Source organism: Pomacea canaliculata, linkage group LG10 (genome assembly GCF_003073045.1).
Source record: "Pomacea canaliculata isolate SZHN2017 linkage group LG10, ASM307304v1, whole genome shotgun sequence".
NCBI lineage: Eukaryota > Metazoa > Mollusca > Gastropoda > Architaenioglossa > Ampullariidae > Pomacea > Pomacea canaliculata.
Genome location: NC_037599.1, coordinates 13,608,293 through 13,630,416, shown reverse-complemented (window position 1 = coordinate 13,630,416; position 22,124 = coordinate 13,608,293). Strand labels below are relative to the sequence as shown.

At 40.7% G+C, this 22,124-nt stretch overlaps 4 protein-coding genes across 7 annotated transcripts; 3 read left to right on the top strand and 1 right to left on the bottom strand.

The window, feature by feature from the left end:
* Positions 1 to 280: 280 nt before the first annotated feature.
* Positions 281 to 4,172, bottom strand: LOC112573841 (profilin-like). Its single transcript, XM_025254482.1, has 4 exons — positions 4,035 to 4,172; positions 2,752 to 2,879; positions 1,930 to 2,155; positions 281 to 1,728 (listed from the first exon to the last, which is right to left on the bottom strand). The coding sequence occupies exons 2-4, from the start codon at positions 2,867 to 2,869 to the stop codon at positions 1,518 to 1,520; spliced, it is 555 nt and encodes a 184-aa protein (XP_025110267.1). The 5' UTR covers positions 2,870 to 2,879; positions 4,035 to 4,172; the 3' UTR covers positions 281 to 1,517.
* A 2,278-nt stretch (positions 4,173 to 6,450) lies between these two features.
* LOC112574260 lies at positions 6,451 to 13,693 on the top strand. Its single transcript, XM_025255203.1, has 4 exons — positions 6,451 to 6,788; positions 10,031 to 10,261; positions 10,523 to 10,660; positions 10,894 to 13,693. Exons 2-4 carry the CDS (start codon positions 10,042 to 10,044, stop codon positions 11,049 to 11,051), a joined length of 516 nt encoding a protein of 171 aa, XP_025110988.1. The 5' UTR covers positions 6,451 to 6,788; positions 10,031 to 10,041; the 3' UTR covers positions 11,052 to 13,693.
* A 356-nt stretch (positions 13,694 to 14,049) lies between these two features.
* On the top strand, positions 14,050 to 16,573 carry LOC112574552. The gene is made up of 4 exons (XM_025255708.1): positions 14,050 to 14,191; positions 15,331 to 15,532; positions 15,758 to 15,895; positions 16,072 to 16,573. The coding sequence occupies exons 2-4, from the start codon at positions 15,355 to 15,357 to the stop codon at positions 16,227 to 16,229; spliced, it is 474 nt and encodes a 157-aa protein (XP_025111493.1). The 5' UTR covers positions 14,050 to 14,191; positions 15,331 to 15,354; the 3' UTR covers positions 16,230 to 16,573.
* A 1,417-nt stretch (positions 16,574 to 17,990) lies between these two features.
* LOC112574217 lies at positions 17,991 to 20,507 on the top strand. Of its 4 annotated transcripts, none has more exons than XM_025255119.1 (4): positions 17,991 to 18,172; positions 18,966 to 19,191; positions 19,610 to 19,747; positions 19,978 to 20,507. In XM_025255119.1, exons 2-4 carry the CDS (start codon positions 18,972 to 18,974, stop codon positions 20,133 to 20,135), a joined length of 516 nt encoding a protein of 171 aa, XP_025110904.1. In that variant the 5' UTR covers positions 17,991 to 18,172; positions 18,966 to 18,971; the 3' UTR covers positions 20,136 to 20,507. The 4 variants fall into 4 exon arrangements, with proteins under 4 accessions (XP_025110904.1, XP_025110903.1, XP_025110902.1 ...); XM_025255118.1 differs by having other exon boundaries at positions 17,991 to 18,180; XM_025255117.1 differs by having other exon boundaries at positions 17,992 to 18,172; positions 18,961 to 19,191.
* The last annotated feature ends 1,617 nt before the right edge of the window (positions 20,508 to 22,124 follow it).

The window sequence follows — 22,124 nt, the reverse complement described above, 5'->3', positions numbered from 1 at the left end:
GTGCTTACCTCCCTGTGTGCAGCGACATGCACGGACGTACACAGAAGGGATGTGATATGTCCGTGTGTGTGTGTGTCATTTACCATCTGTTTTAGTTTCATTCTCACTAAATGAAATGTTTTAAAAAATGTCCATCATTAATTGAAAGAAGTCTTAATCCTCAAAGTACAATCCCTCCCCTTTTCTGCAGAATTTATTGGAACTTTTGCGCGCATCTTGACTCAGTGGTGCAGGAACCAGAGGGACACGGGGAGGGGGAGAAGGCATACTTGCAAGTATATATTTTTGCTTCCCCTCGTACAAAGTATAAAAGGTAGCTGAACCTAGAGAGACAGATAACTGATAACTCTTTATTTACAAGGGCAGCGTACAGGGTAATCATGCAAGCGTTATGCTTTTTTTTTCTTCTTTAACATCTAGCCCTCAATCTAAAGAACGGAAAAAATCGAAATATTTTACTACAAAACAAAGGCAATAATAAAAAATGGTTAATTTTATCCTACACTGACTTGCAAACCTTGAATGTTATTAATATTATTATAAAGTTTGTCTTATTCTGAGTATTAAATTATTTCTTGTGATTGTAATAACTGGGGTGTCATTTTTTAATTTTGTTAAGTGTTTCTTTGTCGTTTAACACTTAAAGCAGCATATCATATATGTTGTGATGCACTGTGTACAGTCATGGATTCCCTCCTTCTTTTTCTTTTTTTCTTTATTATTATTTATTTATTTGTTGTTGGTTTTTTTGGTTGTTTTTTTTTTTTGTTTGTTTGTTTTGTGTTTTGTTTGTTTGGTTTTTTTTTTTTTTGTAATGTGCGAGTGCAGGACATCTTAATCTCTCCTGTCGAAACAACACGGATTAACGCTTCTCTACAGTCACAATATAAGGTTTAGTTCCGCCTCCATTGCTCTACATTCTAGAATACCACCTCGGGAGCTGAATCATTGTAGCATATCTATATCTATATGGTAACATCTGTCAGCACACGTAAAAATCACCACAATCAGACTTTTACAAGAGACAGTTGCAAGCGAATGATCAAGAGCGTATACAAATAAATCAAAGGTTGATTACGGACAAGGAGAACAAAAATTCAGGAACAAGAGAGAGAGACAGAGTGAGACAGAGAGAGAGACATCAAACGAAAGAACTACTAATCATGAAAGAGTATTAAGGAAAAAAAAACACAGGAACAAAAAATTTTTATAGTGGGGAGTGTAATATTCACTAACAAATCACACAAGAAAGTGAGCATTATTACGCGATTGAACTTTCTCTGTTCACTTCGCTTTCCAGCTCTTTTCCGATTTAAGACGCAATTCCTTTACAAATTTACAACACAAATAACGATGGTACATTAAAACTAAGATATACATATTATATAAAATATCACAACCAGGAACTTCAAAAGTATGTGCACAAAGTGAGGTGTTAATCCGTACTTGTTGGCAGAAGTTATTAATTTAACTTCTGGTGTCAATGTGATGTCTTCACGGTTTTGCTTCTGCTTCATTCAAAAAGCTTTTCTACGGAGGAAGTCCCCAAAGCGCATGACTTCCTCGTTGCAGCGCGCGGACACTCCTCTGTCGTCGTGAATGCCGATGATCATCAGAGTTCTCGTTTTGCACACAGTACAACCTTCGCGGTCTGTGCGAGCCAGAATACCATGGCGACCGTCGGCGAGTCTCACTTTATAGTGTTTGCCACCAATGACTATCCCAGACCTGAGGAAGAAATACGAACAAATAGAAAACCAGAGAAAAGTATTCGTAAAAATTGTATGCATGTGTTTCTGTTTATATCTATAGCTTCATCAATGCTACCTATAGGCAGATAATGTCAAGTATGTAGACAAGAAAATAGTTTGTAAATACAGGTCTTGTAACTTTTGCTAACAGAACAGGTCAAGTATACTCCATTTTCACCTGTAGGCAAGATCTTGGTTCTTTAAGCACAGAAACAATTGCTGAAGCTCGGACATGTCGATTCGGAAGCCTTCGCTGACGGCCAGAGGCTGAAGGGTCGTCAGGTCGTAGATGGCCGCTTGCTGGATTTGCTGTGACCCCAGCAAGAAAAAGGTTACGAAGTCCTCCCAAGCGCAATCCACAAAATGTTCAAGTGAAGTATATTTGCAATCACTTGTGGTTTGACCTGCGAGAGAATTAAATACAGGGACATGACCACAAATGATGTCTCATACGAGACCTCAGCATTTTGTTTCTGATTTTTTTTTTATAATGGAAGCATTTAATTCATCAAGAAATAAACAATATTTACATTAGTTAAGCAAAGAAAACACTAGCTTGTATTTTTACAGTTTACTGCCTCAGCCACTTAACTGTTTTTAAATGAACAGCAAGCACCATCAACAGTCATTAATCTGGAGGCCTCTAGTTGTAACCAACGTTGACACAAGCTTTTTGAGTTCAGAAATATAGCATTCATCTGTCTGTCTGTCTGTCTGTCACATTTTACTTCTTTTTCTGTCTTTTCTTGTCATGTGCCTGAAAACATGAGTGCCTAAGGGAAGATATCAGAAACATTACAAAGATTGAGTGCAGTGATAGGAAATGTAAACTGGAAACGGCAGAAAGGTCAAGTAGCAGGGCTTGGCTAGGGGTGGAATCGAAAATCTTCCTCGTGCACAGTTAACATGGAAAAATGGAGATATTGTACAGGATGGGCGTTTTCTACATAGCTTTAACAGACACTAACACTCGCCGATACGAGAAGCTAGTCCAAGCTACCTTTCCCGTCGTTACACGCAGCTTGACCACGTGACCATTCCTCGCCAGTGATTGTTTCCAAGTTCTTACCCCCCTGGCGTCCAGCCTCAGTGTCCACTCCATTCTGGAGATGCTGCATGTCACCAAGGCTGCAGCACAAAAAGTAACAATAATAAATGTTTATTTATAGCGAGCCTTCCCTATCCTAAAGGCGAGCTCAAGCCACTTACATATGTGGTCGCACAAGGACACATTTAATAAAGGCATCATTCAGACACACACACACTCAGTGGAGGAAACCCCAGTACCCGGACAAAACTGCCGACGGCCCACCCTGTACACAGATGTCGCATTCACAAAGAGGTATATCGGACCGAGATACGAACCCTCATCACCCGGTTCTCACTGTTGTGGTGACAGACGCTCAGTCTCTGTGCAACCAGCCGCAATAACCATTGATGAAGCTGCTGAATGTTCATATCAATGTAGTATGTAGGCGTTCTTTTCATTGTATATTGCATTCACTTAGCAGAAAAAATGGTTATAACAGTTATAACAGAAATTGAATCTGTACAATACAGGACAGTACAACTTTATTCATCCGCTTCAGCAAGTATACATGCGCAGTGTGGTCGCTAACAAAACTGAGCTCCCATTCTCGGCTTTTTTTCTTCGATGTTAAATGTGCTTGGAAGTGGACAATTTGTCATTTACTGTGCGACAGCTCGCTGTGAGGTTTACAGTTCACAGAAATACAGTTTACTACAACGCATGTCAGTCTAGTCTCTTTCTCCATTCCCTCTCAGCACCTTCTCACTCGACACCTTCTCACATTCACGTGTTTGCCATGTGTTTGTTTTGTGTAGATGATGGACATCTTCAATCGCATAACTACATTTTCAAACAAATTCAGTAAATTGTTGACAGCTCAGTTGATAGATGATAGTTATGTTAACAGTTGTGTAAGGCAGTCACTCCCCTGCCCACTGCTCTACCCGAACAACCTTTACCTGAAATGTGTGGACACCCAACACCTTGTCTGCAAACTAAGTTGTTACTAACAGCAGTTGCCCTCGCCTTATCCTGACTTTCTTCTTGAGTTTAAATACATTGACCCGAAACTTCGTGGATCCCACTCTGTACCTCGCAGCACCTGTTTAAATATTTAAAACATGTCAACATTTTGAGAGACTAGAAAGCACTGCGCTATGGCAGGTATGGTGGTATGACAGATGACTGTGCGCAGCCGGTATTGCGGCTCTACTGACAGGAAATTAAAACTGTACAAGCAATTATAATCTTACTTTTGTCCTTGAAAATTACACAAAATCACTACACAGGAGACAGCATGCCAATCCAGTGTCCGGGGGAGAGAGAGTGCTTTGTGTTGAGGACAAGCAGAAAAATGAGGTGTGCAGGTGAGGCCAAGTCGATTCCCTTTCTTGCTTTAGCTGACAAGCACGCACTGATCCCGTTCTGCTTGTTGATAACAGGTTTTCTCTCCCTGTACACGTTGGGTGATTGCTAGGCAATGATCAACTACACCTGCAGGTGCACTTGCACTCACTGTCGCTTCTGGCACTACAGTGTAGGTGGCTATATCTACATCTTACACACACACAATATGTATGGAGCATCATGCGAGGTCACAAATATCAGTATCACCAGCTGTAAAAACTATTTTGATGTTCCTTACCACACTGTTGTTAAATTCGATCTTTACAAAAATTGTTGTACTCCTAGAGTAGAAAATCTATGTCATGTTACCCAGCAACCCAGAAGCTGCGATCGAATATCGGAAGGTCAATCGCACGATCAGGAATGGGATAAAGGAAGCCAGAGGAGCCTGGACTGAAGACAGATGCACGGGTATCGATGAGGGCTTGGCTTGGAGCGACACCTCAAATTTCATTAGCACAATCAGATACACAATGGCAGCTGAATGACACATCGCTCTTATCAAAGTCAGCGATACTGAACCCTTTCCATGATTTGCTGAACGCTTACATGCAATATCTGGGTGAACAGACATCTGTTCACAAAGATGTTATTCAAGACATAATAATAAACAGATTAATTGCACACTTCCGCCCCGAAAAAAATAGAAGATACTCTTGTGTCTAGGACACATCATCAGCTGTACCATCTACAAACTCCCTTCACCTGACAATGATTGTCATTCAGGTTCAGTATCAGATGCAATGTTTAGAAACTCGATATTTGTTCTGCAGCAGTTCATGAAGTGGACCGTTTATATTCATTGCCTCCCTTCCGCTCAAAATGTAATGATAAAAATTAAACAGTTTTAACTGATTATGATCAGTGTTAGCTTTTTTATATTTTTAACTTACCCTTTCAAAGGAGCACATAATTAAAGCTTCCTCACCTAACAAGCGATTCGAATAAAGATATATTTTAAAAGTCTATGAGCTGTCACTTTTAACTGTCAAAAATTGATGACTAATAAATCACAAAGAAAGATTTAGGAAGGTGTTTTTGTCATCATCGTGCATTTTCTGTAAAACTGTTTATTTTCTACTTGAGTTGTAACCATTTATATTATTCGTAACGTGTGCTAGATGGTAACAAGATAGATGGTTAAGACGTAGTGAAAATGCTAGCGCTGTGTGTTTGTGTACCTGGCCTCAGAATGAAGGGGGAGAACTGAACCTCGCAGCCTGTGCATGTTATCGCCCCTTTCAGCCGCAATAAGAGCTCATTAGTGCATCATGGTGCTTGAATAAATTGTCACTCTATGGCTGTTATACAGTTAGATGCTCTGATCAGAGTGCCATTATTCCAAACCACTGCCATCACCACTCCTCCCACGCACACAAACCCACACACAGTCGCACGTTCACACCTCACACACACACACACCTCCCACACACAATCGCACGGACACACACACCTCACACACACCACCCACACACAATTGCGCGCACGCCCTATCATGAAGAGGCTGGAGCATTGGATTTCTGCAGTCGCCCTTTCACCTCGCCCTATTCAAACATGACCTAGAAACCACAATAAAGATCTGTGTGCAGAAACAACTTTTTTCCGCCAAAGATAAGGTGCCGCTATAATATGCACAAAGAGAGGAAACTACATTGTTACTGGAAAGACGACTACAATTTTTTCTAGAAAAACACAAGGAACTCAGAAAAGTCTCCGCTCGCACAATCCTGCTGTCAGTAGTCAGTGGAGTTTGTGTCCTTTCTGTTCTCTGCCACAGCTGTTTCTGAGGAGTTGTCTGATAAACATCCAACTGGCGCTGGCTCCGACCGTTTCAACAGGGCGTTTCCTTGACAAACTTCACCGACTTCTACACAGAAGCTGGTGGTGACTGAGAACATCTTCAGAGTACAAATGCTGGCAGCTTTAGCAGGACCTTGTCTCTCTCTCTCACACACACACATATATCCACATTTAGTATTGCACTTTATTTGCTGACAGACAAAACAACTTCAGGCTAAAATAAAATCCATGCGGATAATTTACTATTAATATTGATGTTGTTGATACTGTTGTATATCTTTTTAGTATCAGTAATGTAAACTTGATCATAATATGTATATGAAGTACTTGATGTTAAGAACAGCATTTAAAAGCACAATTGCCAGAACATGTTTTTCTTTGAGTGACACACACACACCCACACATACATATCCACGTTAGCCTCTCTCTCCCCCTTCCCCGCCATCCTCCAGTGCAGCAGTCGTCTCCCGCTAACCACTCCGACTACAGGCCTGGGTGACATGGCCAAATAAACCTCCGCAGAAACAAGTTTCGGTGTGAGGGGTCAGATTTAAAAAAAAAAAATGTTTTCAAGTTTCGCACTGCACGGACACGCGTCCAAACTGCACTTTGTTGAGAATAATTATACCTTCTGCTGCGTCTGTCCATTGTTCTTTCTGATCGAATGATTGAAGCGCCGCGGTTAAAGCCACACGACGCTCATCAACATTTTCAGCCAAGTGCCTGCCAGCACTCAGTTCAGTTCCGGAGCCGTCTTACACACCAATTCTTCCGCCGGAGCAGCTTGTTGCATTGAACAGGTGAGAGCTCTTTTTTTGAAATCTGAGATATAGAATGAAACCCATAATCCTTCAGAGTGTGTTGTGACAAGGTGGACTGCCAACAGGCAGCCTCGTGTCATTAACTGACTGAGTACATCTTCCTCGGTCTGTCAGACGGGACAGGGCGACTGGTCACCGGCCGGTAGTCTTTGCAGTTGGGAATATCTAAATAATAATAATACTACTGCGAAAAATTACCTTTTCACACTCAAGTAACTGTGCGTGCGTATGTGTAATAATTTATAATTATTTGTGAAATAATTTATAATGATAATCTGTATGTACACTAGAGCTAATTATTTAACTCTGTTGTTTTAGTCAGCAGCTTTGAAAAACGCGATGAACATGGCCTTTGAGGCGGGTCCGAGGCTAACTATAATATTGATTTTTATAATTATTACAGATGAAGTATTAGCTTATAGCAAATTATTCAATTCAAAATGGCGTTTAGAAGGCGTTGAATGGCAAATGGAGGATGATGTCGCTGAGGCTATGCTTTGATGACTAATACAACCCTGGTTACAACAAACTACAGCAATGTTCACTTGTACTCAGGACCGTTAATCGCTGTGTCTCTGTGCTTCTAGCCATAAAAGATTTACTGTGCAAAAACCATGAGGTTCTAAAAACAACAAGCATTGGGTCTGTGAAATAACCTAAACTAACAAAAGTTAGCTTTCAATAGTATGCACTGAATTTACAATGAATGTATTTTCTCTGCTTCACTTCCCAGATGCAATGTGTATTTAATATTTATGCCTCATCACTATTCTAGGACAGCAGGAGGCTAGCGGAACAATGGAATACAGCTAAACCAGCTGTAAGCTGGGATGAAGTAAGCTTGCGAAACATTCCCCGCGTGTAGATAACATCATCCAGTTACACAAACATCGTGTACACACCGACAGTGCTCACTTGTTCGTGCTGTATTAAAGTCGAGATAAAGAGAGTTTATTCAAGAGAAAGATAGATGGACAGAATGCGTTTATCGTAGTTTGTGTTTTGCATACCTGACATACGAGATCTTACAAAATAAAACAACTATTTATACACTAGCATAGTATTACGATGATAATAGAAATACCTAAATATTTTGAACTCTCCCCATTTCTATTGTATCAAAGCTCCAAGCTTCACCAATCACTGATACAATCACCACAAACTCCTCACGTCATCGGGAACACAGACATCAATCGATTCAACTGCTGTAGAAAGGGTCAAGGGTCAAAGCCTGTAGTAGATCGATCATACTTCCAATGAAAGATGTTGCCTGGTTGAGAGTGCATCATATCTCGTGATAAAGGATCAAATTAATCCCATCCAAATCCTCTTGGAACACCTCCGGTTTGCATAAAGTTCACGTGACTCCCACAGACTGACCATCTACACGGTTATTGAAGAAAGTTCTATCAACATCTTTACTATTGTAGACAACATCTTTATTATCAACACACAGTTACACAGTGCTTTAACAATCGTCGCAGATCCCTGTATTCTGTACACAGTAGTCAACTCGTCTACCTCAGTGCTGATTGTGCAGGAACAGTGCGTACGTTGAGCACGTGACCTTTGACATTCTGACATTTGGCTGGTGGGAGGAATAGCTAAAAATACAAAAACAAATCCGCCCAGTACACTGACGGTTGTATTCCTTAACCACTCCTCAGACTTCTGCTTTATGGCTGTGTGGGTGTTTGAGTCACAGCAAAGTGCACCTCCACCCACACTTCAAGTGTCCAGAAGTGAACATGTTCACTGCATCACTCCACTTTACTTGTAACACCATCTGTGCACACACCTTGTGAAGATTGAAAAGGTTCTCATCGGCTTTTGATGCAAGTTTCTTTTATGCACCTGATAGTAATTGTTATATCTGTATATATATATACACAGAGTGTACTCAACATCCAGGTGCAGCTATGTCCAACGGCGCGCGCTGTCAGTCTGTCCACCCGCTGGGCGCGCGGTGTGTCGCCAATGGCCGCGTTTGTGGGTTGTCGGGTACACGCCAGTTGGCATTTGGTCAAAAAGTGGGGACATGTTGCTTTGTGTGGAGACTGGCTGATATTCCGCCTGCAAATGCTGTTCATGCTGTAGTATCAAATGACGGTTATTGGGGCAACACGTGTGATGCAGCCCATGCTGATGTTGATGATTGCAGAGGATCGATTCGCTCTAAGCAGATACAACGAACAGGAACATAGTTTGCAGAGCTCTACAGATATGCTAGTCTGCAGACAGAGATACTAGCCTGCAGACAGAGATACTAGCCTGCAGACAGAGATACTAGCCTGCAGACAGAGATACTAGCCTGCAGATAGAGATGCTAGCCTGCTGATAGAGATACTAGCCTGCAGACAGAGATACTAGCCTGCAGACAGAGATACTAGCCTGCAGACAGAGATACTAGCCTGCAGATAGAGATGCTAGCCTGCTGATAGAGATGCTAGCCTGCAGACAGAGATACTAGCCTGCAGACAGAGATACTAGCCTGCAGATAGAGATACTAGCATGCAGACAGAGATGCAATCCTGCAGAGCATTTCAGAGATAGTTGTAGAGTCTTTCAGAGATAACTTAAGCGCCTCGTGAGATAATAATATCATCGCCTTCCATATTACCTTGAATTATTTTAATAGGAGAGTGGTTATTGTACATAGGGAAATAGTGATTTAAGCAATAATATCTTCTTCAACTTGTTAATAAATGTAATTAAAAAAAATTTTGAGAGGGTACTTGATTTTTAAGAACTGTGAAATTTTGTTGTTCTTAAAATTTCTGTTTTCTTTAACCCTAATTTATTAGATGTTAGAGTGTGGATGACTCACTATAAGTGGAAACTGAATGAAGATAAAACACAAGCCCTTATTTTTTCAAAGAGGAGAGCCTGAGTTCACCTTGTAAATAATGATAAGTAATACTGTTTATTGACATGGGGCTTACCTCTAGCTAACTTTAAATCCATAAGAATAAACCAATTTTACTCATAGAAGGTATTTATTTTTTATATCTGCTTTAATACTTCCGTAGAAACAAAAACTGAGCCCTGGACGGAACCAGTGGTTCCTGCTTGGCACCGCCTGCTCTGGCAGTCTGCCAAGTTTGAGGCAACAATCATTGTGATTACAGGATTATTAATTATACGAGTAGTGTTTTGTAATGATAGGATGCCTGCTATGAGTCATGGCCTATAATTACAGTAACAGTTGCACATTGTTTCAGAGTGAGTCATCATGTTAGACAGTCTGACAAAGGTTGGCAAGGTGGGCCTGGGCATCTTCGTGGTGGGTGTGGTGGTGTTCGTGGTGGGCTTCTCTGTACCCTACTGGGTGGCTTTCGAGACCAGCAAATGGCGGTTCGGACTATGGGAAGCTTGTGTCTCAGGCTGGCAAAGCAACACCTACTGTGTCAGCACTCTCAGCGAGGACTTCCGTGCATTCCCAGACCTGCCGGGTACGTGTCGTTCGCATCATTGCTTCACGCTACCCGAAACTTGCGATTGAGCACAGACACTTGTCACGGGTCACTGGTTAGTGCCAGGTGGCCTACAGCCAATTATAAATGATGATGATGATGATGATGATGATGATGATGATGATGTAATCTAACCCTGGAAAAAATTAGCTCAGTCTGTCTATGGAGCTACAATGATGTATGTGGAAGAACACCTGAGCACAGTCTGTCATTGATGTAGCTCTGTATGTGTCTCTACAGGCTGGTTTAAAGGAACTCAAGCATGCGCTTGCTTCGCCCTCCTCAGCATCATCGCCGACATCGTTTTACGGGGGCTGTTCATCGCCAGGAAACTGAAGCACTTTCTTCTTATTTCCGTCGTGCTCGATATAGCGGCAGGTCAGTGTAACCAAGATCGCGAGATTCTGCTGCAGTATGAATTAATTAGCATACGCATGCAGGTAGACATACACACAGATCAAGCAGAATTTTTTTGTAAACCTGGTTTAAAGACATGTCGAGTCTGTAATAACACTGGTTGACGGCTTTGCTGTGTTTAGTAGCCAGGAGACGGCAGTCCATGATGTTTGTAGAATGTTTATTGATAGATGTTGGGTTTGTTTATTCCGCAGGTGCCCTCGCCTTACTCGGGGCCGTGATATTCGGCAGTGAGATCAACAAGTACGACCATATCTCCCTGAGCTGGGGCTTCGCCTTCGACATCATCGGCGGCATCCTCCTCGGTGGCTCCGCCGTCTGCTTCTTCATCGAGTACTGTCGTCGGCGCTAGTCACGTGGTGCTGTGCCAGGGGCACTGGCTGCCTGTTGCTCCTGGAGAAGAAAGACTTGTGTGCTTATTATTCTTCCAATGGTATTTTCAGCCTGCTTTTACTCAGTTTATTCCAAAGGATGCTTTAACTCAGCCTGCTCCACAGACTGGCTTGTTCTACACACTACAGTCGCTGTATGGCTGGTGGTGGTGGAAACCATATCAGCCTCAGTACCCCGGCATTTGTAGAACAGTGCTAACTCTAGAACTACACCCCAAGAACATATTTCATGAAGGTTTACTGTTGTAAGAGAGATGTGCTCCAGGTTATAACTGTGGTTGGGGTCTGATTGTTCTTTAAAATTTCAAGCTGCTTATAATTTCTTGTTGCCAACATGCCCATAGGATTATATTTTATCTTAGAGTTTAGAATAGTCAGTTTAAAATAATTGAATGTCAAACAAGATTAATGGCACTTGATCATTCATTATGATTGCGAGTCAAACAAGGTTAATGACACTTAATCACTCATTTTGATTGCTAGTCCAAAATGTAATCGACATTTACATCTGTGGTCTTAGTTAAGTGTAAGAAAATAGAATCAAGTGTACTGCTGTCTCATGATGGCTAAAGTGTTCTATGCCATATTTTGCTGCTATCATTACATTATTTATTATTATTATTCATTTTAGTTTCTCAAGTATATGTCATTTCAGTTGAAACATCAAACTTGCTGTGTAAAAGCCAGGTTAGAATAAGGTGTTCATACAAAGATTGGGCAAATGCTGTGTAATGTAAGCTGTACCTGGGTTCCATTGTGTTTACTCATGTTTCCCAGCTACACATGACAAAAGCAGTTTTTTTCCAGTGTTCAGGATCTGACACTTATCTCTTTTGTTCAGGTAACAGATAAATAATTACAACAAGATTTACAGCAGGGCTTTTTAGCTTAGAATGTTTTTAAAGAGTGGAATTGCTGATCATTCATGTTACACATTTTTAACTTACAAATTCTCACCTGACAAATAATAAATAGTAATAACTATGTTCTACACCACTCTAAGTGTATGGAGCATCATCTCTGTCTCAAACCCATTTCTGGCTGTATGTTTTGAGACCCACTGTATATGTCAGGTCTACTGCATATTGTACGAGCATCAACCATGCTAAGGACTATTGTGTGTATGTGCGTTCGCGCGCGTGTTCTTTGACATTCACCAGTATGAGAAGCAAGCAGGCCTCTTTTGTATTTTTTTTACCTGATATTATCTTTCCTCTTAGTGACCTGTTTATACTTTTTTTTTCGAATAAAGTGAAAATATTAGGGATAAACAAATTAATCTCGTGGTATTTTATGTACTCTACTCACCTTCGTCAATGGCGGAAACAGTCTGTTTACTCAAGTGCAGTCAGCGCTATGACCAGTTTGTGTTCGGAATGTTCCAAAAATTACACTTTTTATCTCTATTCTCGTAAAATGGATTAACGAGTTTCTTACCGTTTGAAAATGATTTATTACATGTTCATGATTAAACATAAGTGGCTTTCATATATTTTTGATTTTTTAAAAATTATATTTCACCATAAATTTCAACAATTTCACGTTGCCTTCAAGAGCTTTTACCTATTTAGAACCCCATGTTGACATTATTACGAACACAATGCTAGCTTTGTTGTTGTTATTGTTTATAACTGATGTTTACTATAAAGATTGAAGACAATCATGCCCGAGTGCAATGCATTTTTATATTGTTTACCATATATTTTAAAGCCTATCGCATTTAACTTGATACCAGCTTCCGTGTTTTAATCGAAAAAATATTCTCTATTTCTATGACACTTTATGAACTGGAGTTTTGTTGAAAATATTTTTTGTCTGTCTGTCTGTCTGTCTGTCTGTCTGTCTGTCTGTCTGTCTGTCTGTCTGTCTGTCTGTCTGTCTGTCTGTCTGTCTGTCTGTCTGTCTGTCTGTCTGTCTGTCTGTCTGTCTGTCTGTCTGTCTGTCTGTCTGTCTGTCTGTTATGGCGTTTGTGGTAGACAGTACACTTAACGCTTGTTGCAATATTTGTGTCGGTAAGCCCAGACACCCTGCACGATTGTAAATTCATTGCACGCTTGCTGTAAACACACACACACACATATATATAAAGAAAAGAGAAGGATGAGAGAGAACACATCGCTGCACACCTGAAGACAACCTTCCAGCAGTCCTTCTGGCTGGGCGAGATCCTCTTCTTTACAGAACTATGATTTCTACACTGTTTAGTTTCCTGATAAATTGTAAAGTGTACAATGAAATTGCTTCTCATACATGGCTCCTTTTATATAATACTAGAATAAAATTGCAAATCCTTAAAAAGTTTAATTAACTGGAACTTCTGCCCCCCCCCCCCACTACCACATGCACGGTGCTGTTGGGAATGGATCAGAAGGACGGCAAGAGAAGAGCATGGACCAATCTTTCTTATATTTTGTGTGTGTGTGTGTGAATCCTGTTTTGATGAAACTACAATCGTTGTTCCACTTTTAGAGCGATGTGAAGAAAGTAGTATTTGTGCAGTATTTAGTTGTTTTCTGTAGCTTGCCATAAGACCAGAAACGATGGAGCTGACTTCCATGAGGTTCTGGGTTTTATTGCTGCAATAAACTACATGTCAATTCCATTCTTCTGACGTGTTGATTAAATGATATTAATTGTTTTCATAGTCAAAAGAAAGAAAGACAGTAAGATGGAAAGAAATTTTATAATAGTAAATACGTAGATAGTACTGTAGTAGCAACAGCTTGTTTACATGTAGCAAGCACTCGGTGAAGTCTCATCAAGGTGTGGTTGCAAAATGTACACCAGAGGTTATCCTGGTCCTCTCTTATAAATAAGTAAAAGGTCCAAGTATTCAGACACAGCAACACGCCCCTATTATTTCGAAGTAATTCTGGGTCACGTGATTTCTGGAGCAGATCCATTTTTTTCAGAAACTAAAAGCTAAGTGACTGGTGCATTGAGTGCACACAACCCGGATGTACAACAACAGTCTTTGTCTGATTTGCATACATTTTGTGGTGTGATTTACAAACTTGATTCAGCTTCTCAATACGAGGCTGTGAACCCTGGAGGTGGCAGCCCACGACACTGCAAGACTTCCTTCTTTGCCGACACGAGGGTGAGCAAGGCTTTTTCCCTAACCTTTTTATTCACGCAGCTGAGTCTAAATTATTGTATAAAATATTGTAGGACCGAACCCCACATAGCTGGCAAAATATTACATGACAAAGTCACGGTACCCTATGTTCTAGAACAGTAATATTACTTGCCCTGAAGGTCCGCATGTATGACCTTTCGTCGATATGTACAGGAAGGATCTCTTTAACGACACTTCAAAGAATGTCTTATCTTCAGGTCCTTCAGGTCTTCAATATCCGCTTAAGTCTTTTTACCGTGAAATCATGTCTTAACGGGAAGGATATGTGTGTTTTAGGCCGAGCCAGTATCTAAGGCTATATAATAACAAGGTAGCCAGCCGTGTAAACAGGTGTAACATGCAGAGAAAAAAAACAAACCAGAGAGACGAGAGCTGTACCCAAAACACCCAACCCTCACTACATAACCGTTGCGCCACCGGGTCTCCCTCCACTCTCCGTGTCGTTTTTCATGAAACCATATAGAAAGGTATATTTTGTAACTAAAGACATCAACTGATTTCATGTCTTTGTTGTGGGCAGATGTAGCAAGAGTAAGGAATATTTAGGACATGGCAACACAGTCAGTCGTTTGGAAAACTGAATCACAATGGAGGATAAAGAGCATTTATTAACCTTTCAAACGAAAGCAAGCTCATGGCCAATGGAAATTCCCCGATCGTTTCTAGATAAAGATAAAAAGAGCCGGAAATGTTTTCTGTGACAAGGAAGTGTGCTAATCGGTGCACACACGGGGGCGTACGAGGTAACCTCACCCACGTGACTGCGAGGTCGCGCGACTGTTGGCTATTCGCGACGTGGCGGCCAATGCCCGCGAATGAAATGTTCAACCGGTGTAATTTAAAATTTATATCTATTAGCCTGCAATAACGACAACTACCTGTAATACTCCGTTTAAATTTTTTTTAAACATTTCGATGGTGTGAAATTTAAGAATTATAGGTTTTGTTTTCCTGTAGCAAAATCAACTGAAAGATTGTACCTGTATGGGACGATGAGTTTTGGTTTCGATGTGTCAGTAAGCGGGTTCATGGACTGAATCATGTATCACGTGGTACACTGGGACTGGCCTCGTCAAGTTCCATGCGATGTTTGTGTGCAGATTGTTTCAGAGCTTGCCCTCGTGATGGAGAGTCTGACAAAAGTTGGCAAGATCGGTTTGGGGGTCTTCGTGGCGGGAGCTGTGTTCTTCATCGTGGGATTCTCTGTGCCCTACTGGGGGACCTATGGCGACTACAGGTTCGGGTTGTGGGAAGAGTGTAATTCAGGAGGCAAAGAAATGTATACTTTCAAAGAGCTTCCAGGTATTTGAGAATTCCAGTACTCCTTGCTTCTCGAACCTGTATACTTGTCATAATGTTTGCAAAGTAAACAGTCTCCAATGGATAATTTTATGAAGATATCCTGAAGGTAATTAGCAAGAGGAAGATTATGTCTGATAGAAATACTGTTTTTGGCTATTTGATGTTAATTATTTCCGTGTTGTACAGACTCCATAATTCCTGCTGTTTGCCCATGTGTGTCCACAGGCTGGTTTAGAGGAACTCAAGCCTGCGCCTGTCTTGCACTCATATGCATCATCGCTGCTGTCGTTTGCCTGGTTCTGTTCCTCTTTTGTAGTGTGCGGCCTTTCTTCGTTTCTTCTGTTATACTGAACTTGGTGGCAGGCAAGTACTGCTTTTTAAACAGGCAATGATCCATTTCTTCACATGCGAGTTACTGTTTCAATTTTGTGTTGGTAGTCTTGTGTTCGAAAGGTAGTGTTTGGTAACCAAGGCGACGCCAAGCAAGAGAGTTTCTACAACATTTATTTACAGATGCGTGTTCCTGTCTTTTTTCGCAGTTATCTTCACCTTTGTGGGCGCCGGGGTGTTTGGCTCCAACATAAAGACCTATTACGACATCTCGCTGAGCTGGGGCTTCGTCTTTGACATCATCGGCGGCATCATCCTCTTCGGCTCCATCGTCTGCTTTACCATCGAATTCGTTCGCCGCCATTAGACGTTTGGTGAAGTGTCAGAAGATAACTAGCTTCTAACCATTCCAAATAACACCAAGAGTGATGCTGACTATGACCGCTGAACAACAATAACATTATCCTTGTTTTGATGTCATTACTACAGCAATTACCGGGGGTTTATACAAGTTTCACTAAACTTGTTCCACAGAGTGTGGTCGCTGTCCTGCTGTACTACCGTCGTCGCTTGTAGTCACATGTGTGGTAGAAGCTAAACACATACTTGATATTTAGTCTTAAAAACTGAAGACAATTTATTAATAGTCACGACATGTAAATTATAATGTAAATGACAACATCTAATAAAATGGACTGATAAACAACTGAATGATTTTTCCCAGCAAGATTTCTTTTTAAGTGATCCTAGATATTGATGTATGAATGAGTTTGTCTTTTTTTATCAAGGGGTGGAAGATAAAAAAATTTACATTTAAATAACAGGAGATACATATCAAATTATTAAGCTATTTATCGTAACAGAATGTATCATTTTGTTTGTACATCAAATTATCAAGATGTTCATGTGAGTGTTATCTATATGATCCTTGCGAGGGGCCGGTGCCCACACAGTTGTACACTGAGGTTATGAATGTGAAGCAGCATCCTGCACTTCAGGCTTTTTATACCTGGGAAACAAATACATATTATCATCGTCGTCGTCATCATTTAATACATAATTATTAATATATTATTAATATATAATAAATAGTTAAATTCTCGGAACATTCTGGCTTCAGAAATACCAAACTCCTTCTGCGAGCTCACCAATAAGTAAATGAACTTCGACTGCATACTACAAAGAAGGAAAAACAACAACTACCTTGCCTAAGATATTACTTTGGACATACAAAAACCATGAGAAGGATATGGAGTTCGATAACCCTGTCAATACACTTCACTGTGATGTTTTATATCTTTCTAAGCGATTCCTCCAAAGTAGCAATGTCTTTAAATGTAAAATTTATCAGTATTCCCGCTTAAACTCATATATCAATGCTGCTTCTCAAATGTTGTACTTCAGCAGAATGTTAATCTTGTTGAATATATACCTGCTGTATAAACTAATAAAGCCGGATCGTGGCTTTACCCAAACGGTTGACTAGCTGCTCTTTGCTGATAAACTTTGTTAACTACTAACTCCTCCAGAGCAATTAATTATCTTAAGTCTTGGTGACATCTTTTAATTTTTTCTGAGGCTCTTTGTTGACTTGGAGACATGTTAATGTTGCTTGTGCTTCTCCACGAACCTGTGACAGGCTATTCTTACCTGAAGATACAGGTGAGTAGCCATGGAGAACACCCTTTGCTTAGCAGTGTCACTGGTTTCAGTTTTATAAGGTATGCTATAAAACTAACAGCTCTTGATCATCAACACAGGCTGCTGCAAAGTGCACACCTCTACACCTTGAGATAGTATGTTTGCATGTAAGCAAGAACTTTAGTTCTAGAGTATAAAACAACTGCTGAGCCTTTCATTAAAAAATTATCCCTCCCCTGCTAAATTACCATGTACATGTAAATGCTGTCACCCAATAGACAGTGAAGTGACATAATGCTATGAATGTGTGTATGCTTATGTATTTGTCAGTCCACGTTTGCTACTTCCTGTAAACTTGCTCAAGGAAAGTTCTGTCACAAGTATCGGTTGCTGGGTTGCGGTGTATCCGCCAGATCCCATGGCCTAGCCCTATGACAGCCTGCATGTCTTCGTATCGCTCTCAATCTTGCAATCAGTTGTGACGTGGTTATCGCGCGTTGGTGCAGTCACAGATGTAGCAGGCGATGACAGCTGATGAGTTTGTCTGACTCCCTAGCAGCGATGTCGACTCAGGCGCCGGTGGCAAGCCGACGCCAACACGTACTGAAGACGTGACGTGAAGGACAAGTTCCACGGCCACCGCCAGGTGTCACGGTTAACAGCAGCCAGGTGTGCAGGTATTGTGTTGTTGTGTTGTCTCAACAGGATCTCGGTGGGTTTTGAGGCTAGTTTCTTTCTCTCGACACCACAGTTATTTTATGACATGCAAAGTGTGTCCTGCACGAGCAGCTGTTGATATCTCTGTTACAAGTTCACACAATGCTCCACAGAATGCACGTGCAGTCATCCCACGTGGGTGGAATGCATGAGGAAGGGAAACGACTAATTTATTTTCACACTTACCTACCTACCTTGCGAAACGCTTGTGCAAATACTATTGTTTCTAGTCAGCCCTTTAAAGGTGCCATCAGATGTTCATGACAAAAATGTCTTTTCAAGTGTTCTGTCCAACACACGAACCCAAATAATAACCCAAACCTTCCTCAAACTCTAACCCTAACAAAAGCTATATATATATATACCTAACTATAAAACTATAAAACTAACCCACCCAGAACCCAAAGTTAACCTATAGGGTCACACTGGACGAGCTGGCAAGTTAATCACATAACAACCACAGGACAAAATGTATTTTAAAATTAAAATTCAGTAACATACATCGTTCTCACGGAAAAACCACATGCTTATTAAGAACAGTATAGTAACTTCACTATAAGCAACTTTGTGTGTGAGAGAGAGAAGAGGGAGAGAGAGAAAAGAGAGAGAGACTTATATAAAGATAGATATGAATGTATGTGGAGATGTTTGTATATATTTTACACATCCCAATACCCCGCGAGAAAAATATTAAATCTTGATAACCCCCAATAAATCTTTTTATAAACACACTGTTTCAGAGCAGGTCATCATGATAGTCAGTCTGACAAGGCTTGAGAAGTTATGTTTGTGTGCTTTTGTGGTTGGAGTCGGGGTCTTTGTCATGGGCTTCTCGGTGCCCTACTGGGTTACCTTCCCCTCCAGCACTTCGCGATTTGGGCTGTGGGAGCTCTGCTCGACAAAAGGAGCAGGAACCTGTTGCTTCAGCACCCTCAGCAAAGACTTCCGTATCTTGGGAGAACGCCTTCCAGGTATTTGGCATTGGTTTGCTGCCTGAACCACATGATCACAAAAAGACCTTGGGTACACAGGCAGGTGACGTAGTATACACGTGTTTACATAGGTGACGTTCGCTTGGCGTTCCACTCGTTTCTCCTGCTGCTTTACATGTTCCCCTTTCTAATTACCGTAAATTTCTATATAAAACACACACACTAATTTTTTCAAATCTCTTTTTTTTCACAAATAAGCCGCTCTGGCTTACATGCCGCAAATATCTACAACTTGAAACCTGCATCGTAGGTATTTGGTTTCAGCAACTAATCTGAATCCTTCAATTATGTGCAGCTTTGATTTAGTTCTATATTTAAACATAAAATGATAATAATTCAGTATAATATGCCGGGACATAGTCTGTCATTCCTGTTATTTGCCAATGTGTGTCGGCAGGGTGGTTCCGAGGAGCTCAGACATGCGCCTGTTTTGCCCTCATGTGCATCATGGCTACCTTTGTTTGTCGGATCTTCTTCATCTTTAAAAACCTGGAAAACTTTCATGTTCCCTTTATTATACTTGATATTTTAGCAGGTAAGCGTTGAAAGATTACGATTTTTCTCTGAAATTTTTCTTTCTAATATGAAAGTAATCCAGTGCTCTGATATCTGGTGTTATTTGGGCACAACTGGACTTTGAGATAAGGATGTGATTTTTACCAGGTCCAGAAATAAGTTAATGTCTGCTTGTAGCATTAATGAGTTTGGTAGTTAATGAGATGACAAACCAAGGAGTTTCTACACATGCTTGTTTCTGTCTCACAGCTGTCTTCGCCATCGTGACCGCCGTGATATTCGGCAGTGAGGTGACTAAGTACACCAATCTCTCCCTCAGCTGGTCCTTCGCCTTCGACATTATGGGAGGAATCCTTTTCGCTGTGTCCGGTGCATGTTGTTTCGTCAAGTATTGTTGTCACACATAAAAGCTTCACAGGGTGGCACAAGAAGTCAAATGGTTGTTTGCTGCTCTTCCTCAATGAAAGTACTGGGACTGGTACAATCATTGGGCATCTCCATTGACCAAGGAGAATACTTGCATGCTAATATTTACCAAAGGGTGTACCTAGCAGACCCAGGCCAGTGATTTTGTCAGTGGCTTCGTTTGTGCCGATGGTCGGCCTATGTGTCTGCTCGTGTTATATCTATAGAGTATAGACAATAAGAGCTCGTCTCTGGCCTGTCATACAAAGAGCATGCAAGGCCACATTGCAACTGAATATCAACAAAACCGATATCCACATCAGCTTGTTCTCAAAATGGATGTAAAGAAAATAAATTATGTTTATGCCTCATTATACCTCATGCCTCGCTTTTCTATTGGAGACACAGTATGGTCAAACCTAGCTTTGCTAGTACTGATTATGGTCAAAAGGAAGATTTATGAAATTTGTTTGCTTAGAAAGCTTTGAAAACAAACAAAAAAAATTACAAGGAATTTTGTTGGCTTTGCTAATCAGATTACCAATACTGGGGACACTGGTTAAAGACTTATTTCAAAATTTGAATTTAAAAAGTGCTAGGATTACTTTACAACAACAAAGAAATTTTTGTGCTTAATATGTACTATTCGATAGCTTGCATACAAAGCTCAGTAGGACCAAAGCTGCATGGACATAGGTCAGTTCAAGCACGATGGCATCAGCTGTTTGATAATTTCAATATAACCACTAATTGTCAATAGGAAATTGTTAAATTTCTAGTATTGTTTAGGTCTGTTTATTGAGACATAATTTAAATCCTTAAATAACTTTAGAGTTAAAAGATTGGTAGCCTAATAAAATGTTCTCATCATTAACTTCAGGGTTAGTGATTTCAAAATTAAAGAGTAAGTTAGAGGGGTTTGTTGGACTGAATTAAATTAACTTCAGTCCTAGCCTTTCTTCTCTCAAAAGACTTCGCCCCATGTATCCACCAATCCCAAGTTAATTCTGGCCCACACGCTCAAGAAATAAGGAAAACATAATTTTCTCTCCAGCGCCATTCCGCCATTTTACTCTTGCTCCACCCCTGGCCGGACCTGGGAATTCTGTCTTGAAACTCGGCATCACCAAGAATAAATGCTTTGTTATTGTTCCCTATACATTTGTTAAAAAAAGAAAACAAATTAAAATCATGACAAAAGAATCGCACAAACTGAAGCCAAGCCCATATACAGCCCTCCTGCTCTTGTCTCATGTCAAACCTGAGTAAGCGTCAATAAGCACTTTGATGAATTCATGGTAATATGGTAATGATTGTGCGGCTATTATTTTATATATATATATAAAACCCATTGCGTACAAAACTTTGGTATTGCTTTACATTTTGTGGCATACTTACACCCTGTAATGACATGTCTTTGGGGAATTTTTTTAAGCTGTGTAATAGTAATTAATTCACTGGAGTCCCAAAGCTTCAAAATGGCTTATATCAATTTATCAAAGGCAAGCTGAGAACGGAAATGTTGTTTTGGGCGATAGTCTGGGTGTGTGTGTTTCCGATCCCCGCACTTCTTAGAACGACTGTTTTTAAACACTAAGTCCTGTTTGATTTTGAAGATGTAATGCTACATATTGTGACTGGAGTTGGTGACCAGAGTTAATGTATACAGTGCATGTTCAGTCTACAATAAACTAATTCATGTTGACAGTCGTATGTATTGCCTGTGTGGGATGTTTTTGGTAGGCAAGAAGAGGCTAAGCAGGATGTTTGTACATCATTTATTTAGAGATGCTTCCGTCTGTTTCGCAGCTGTTCTCGCTTTCCTGGGTGCCGCGGTGTTTGGCAATGGGATCATGGAGAACAGTTACATGTAGCTGAACTGGGGCTTCGCCTTTAACATCATCGGGGGCATCCTTCTCGTTGGCTCCGCCGTCTGCTTCTTTATCGAATACCGCATTGAGTGCCAGGCACATGGGACTGAGCCGGGAGAA

What these genes read in the sequence shown, in the direction of transcription:
- LOC112574260 (XM_025255203.1), top strand. Translation starts at nt 10,042, where the DNA reads ATGTTAGACAGTCTGACAAAGGTTGGCAAGGTGGGCCTGGGCATCTTC. An exon ending in TGCATTCCCAGACCTGCCGG is followed by an intron (nt 10,262 to 10,522) that starts GTACGTGTCGTT and finishes GTGTCTCTACAG; the next exon opens with GCTGGTTTAAAGGAACTCAA. An exon ending in CGTGCTCGATATAGCGGCAG is followed by an intron (nt 10,661 to 10,893) that starts GTCAGTGTAACC and finishes TTTATTCCGCAG; the next exon opens with GTGCCCTCGCCTTACTCGGG.
- LOC112573841 (XM_025254482.1), bottom strand. Translation starts at nt 2,869, where the DNA reads ATGCAGCATCTCCAGAATGGAGTGGACACTGAGGCTGGACGCCAGGGG. An exon ending in TGCGTGTAACGACGGGAAAG is followed by an intron (nt 2,156 to 2,751) that starts GTAGCTTGGACT and finishes ATTCTCTCGCAG; the next exon opens with GTCAAACCACAAGTGATTGC. An exon ending in AACCAAGATCTTGCCTACAG is followed by an intron (nt 1,729 to 1,929) that starts GTGAAAATGGAG and finishes TTTCTTCCTCAG; the next exon opens with GTCTGGGATAGTCATTGGTG.
- LOC112574552 (XM_025255708.1), top strand. Translation starts at nt 15,355, where the DNA reads ATGGAGAGTCTGACAAAAGTTGGCAAGATCGGTTTGGGGGTCTTCGTG. An exon ending in TACTTTCAAAGAGCTTCCAG is followed by an intron (nt 15,533 to 15,757) that starts GTATTTGAGAAT and finishes GTGTGTCCACAG; the next exon opens with GCTGGTTTAGAGGAACTCAA. An exon ending in TATACTGAACTTGGTGGCAG is followed by an intron (nt 15,896 to 16,071) that starts GCAAGTACTGCT and finishes CTTTTTTCGCAG; the next exon opens with TTATCTTCACCTTTGTGGGC.
- LOC112574217 (XM_025255119.1), top strand. Translation starts at nt 18,972, where the DNA reads ATGATAGTCAGTCTGACAAGGCTTGAGAAGTTATGTTTGTGTGCTTTT. An exon ending in CTTGGGAGAACGCCTTCCAG is followed by an intron (nt 19,192 to 19,609) that starts GTATTTGGCATT and finishes GTGTGTCGGCAG; the next exon opens with GGTGGTTCCGAGGAGCTCAG. An exon ending in TATACTTGATATTTTAGCAG is followed by an intron (nt 19,748 to 19,977) that starts GTAAGCGTTGAA and finishes TCTGTCTCACAG; the next exon opens with CTGTCTTCGCCATCGTGACC.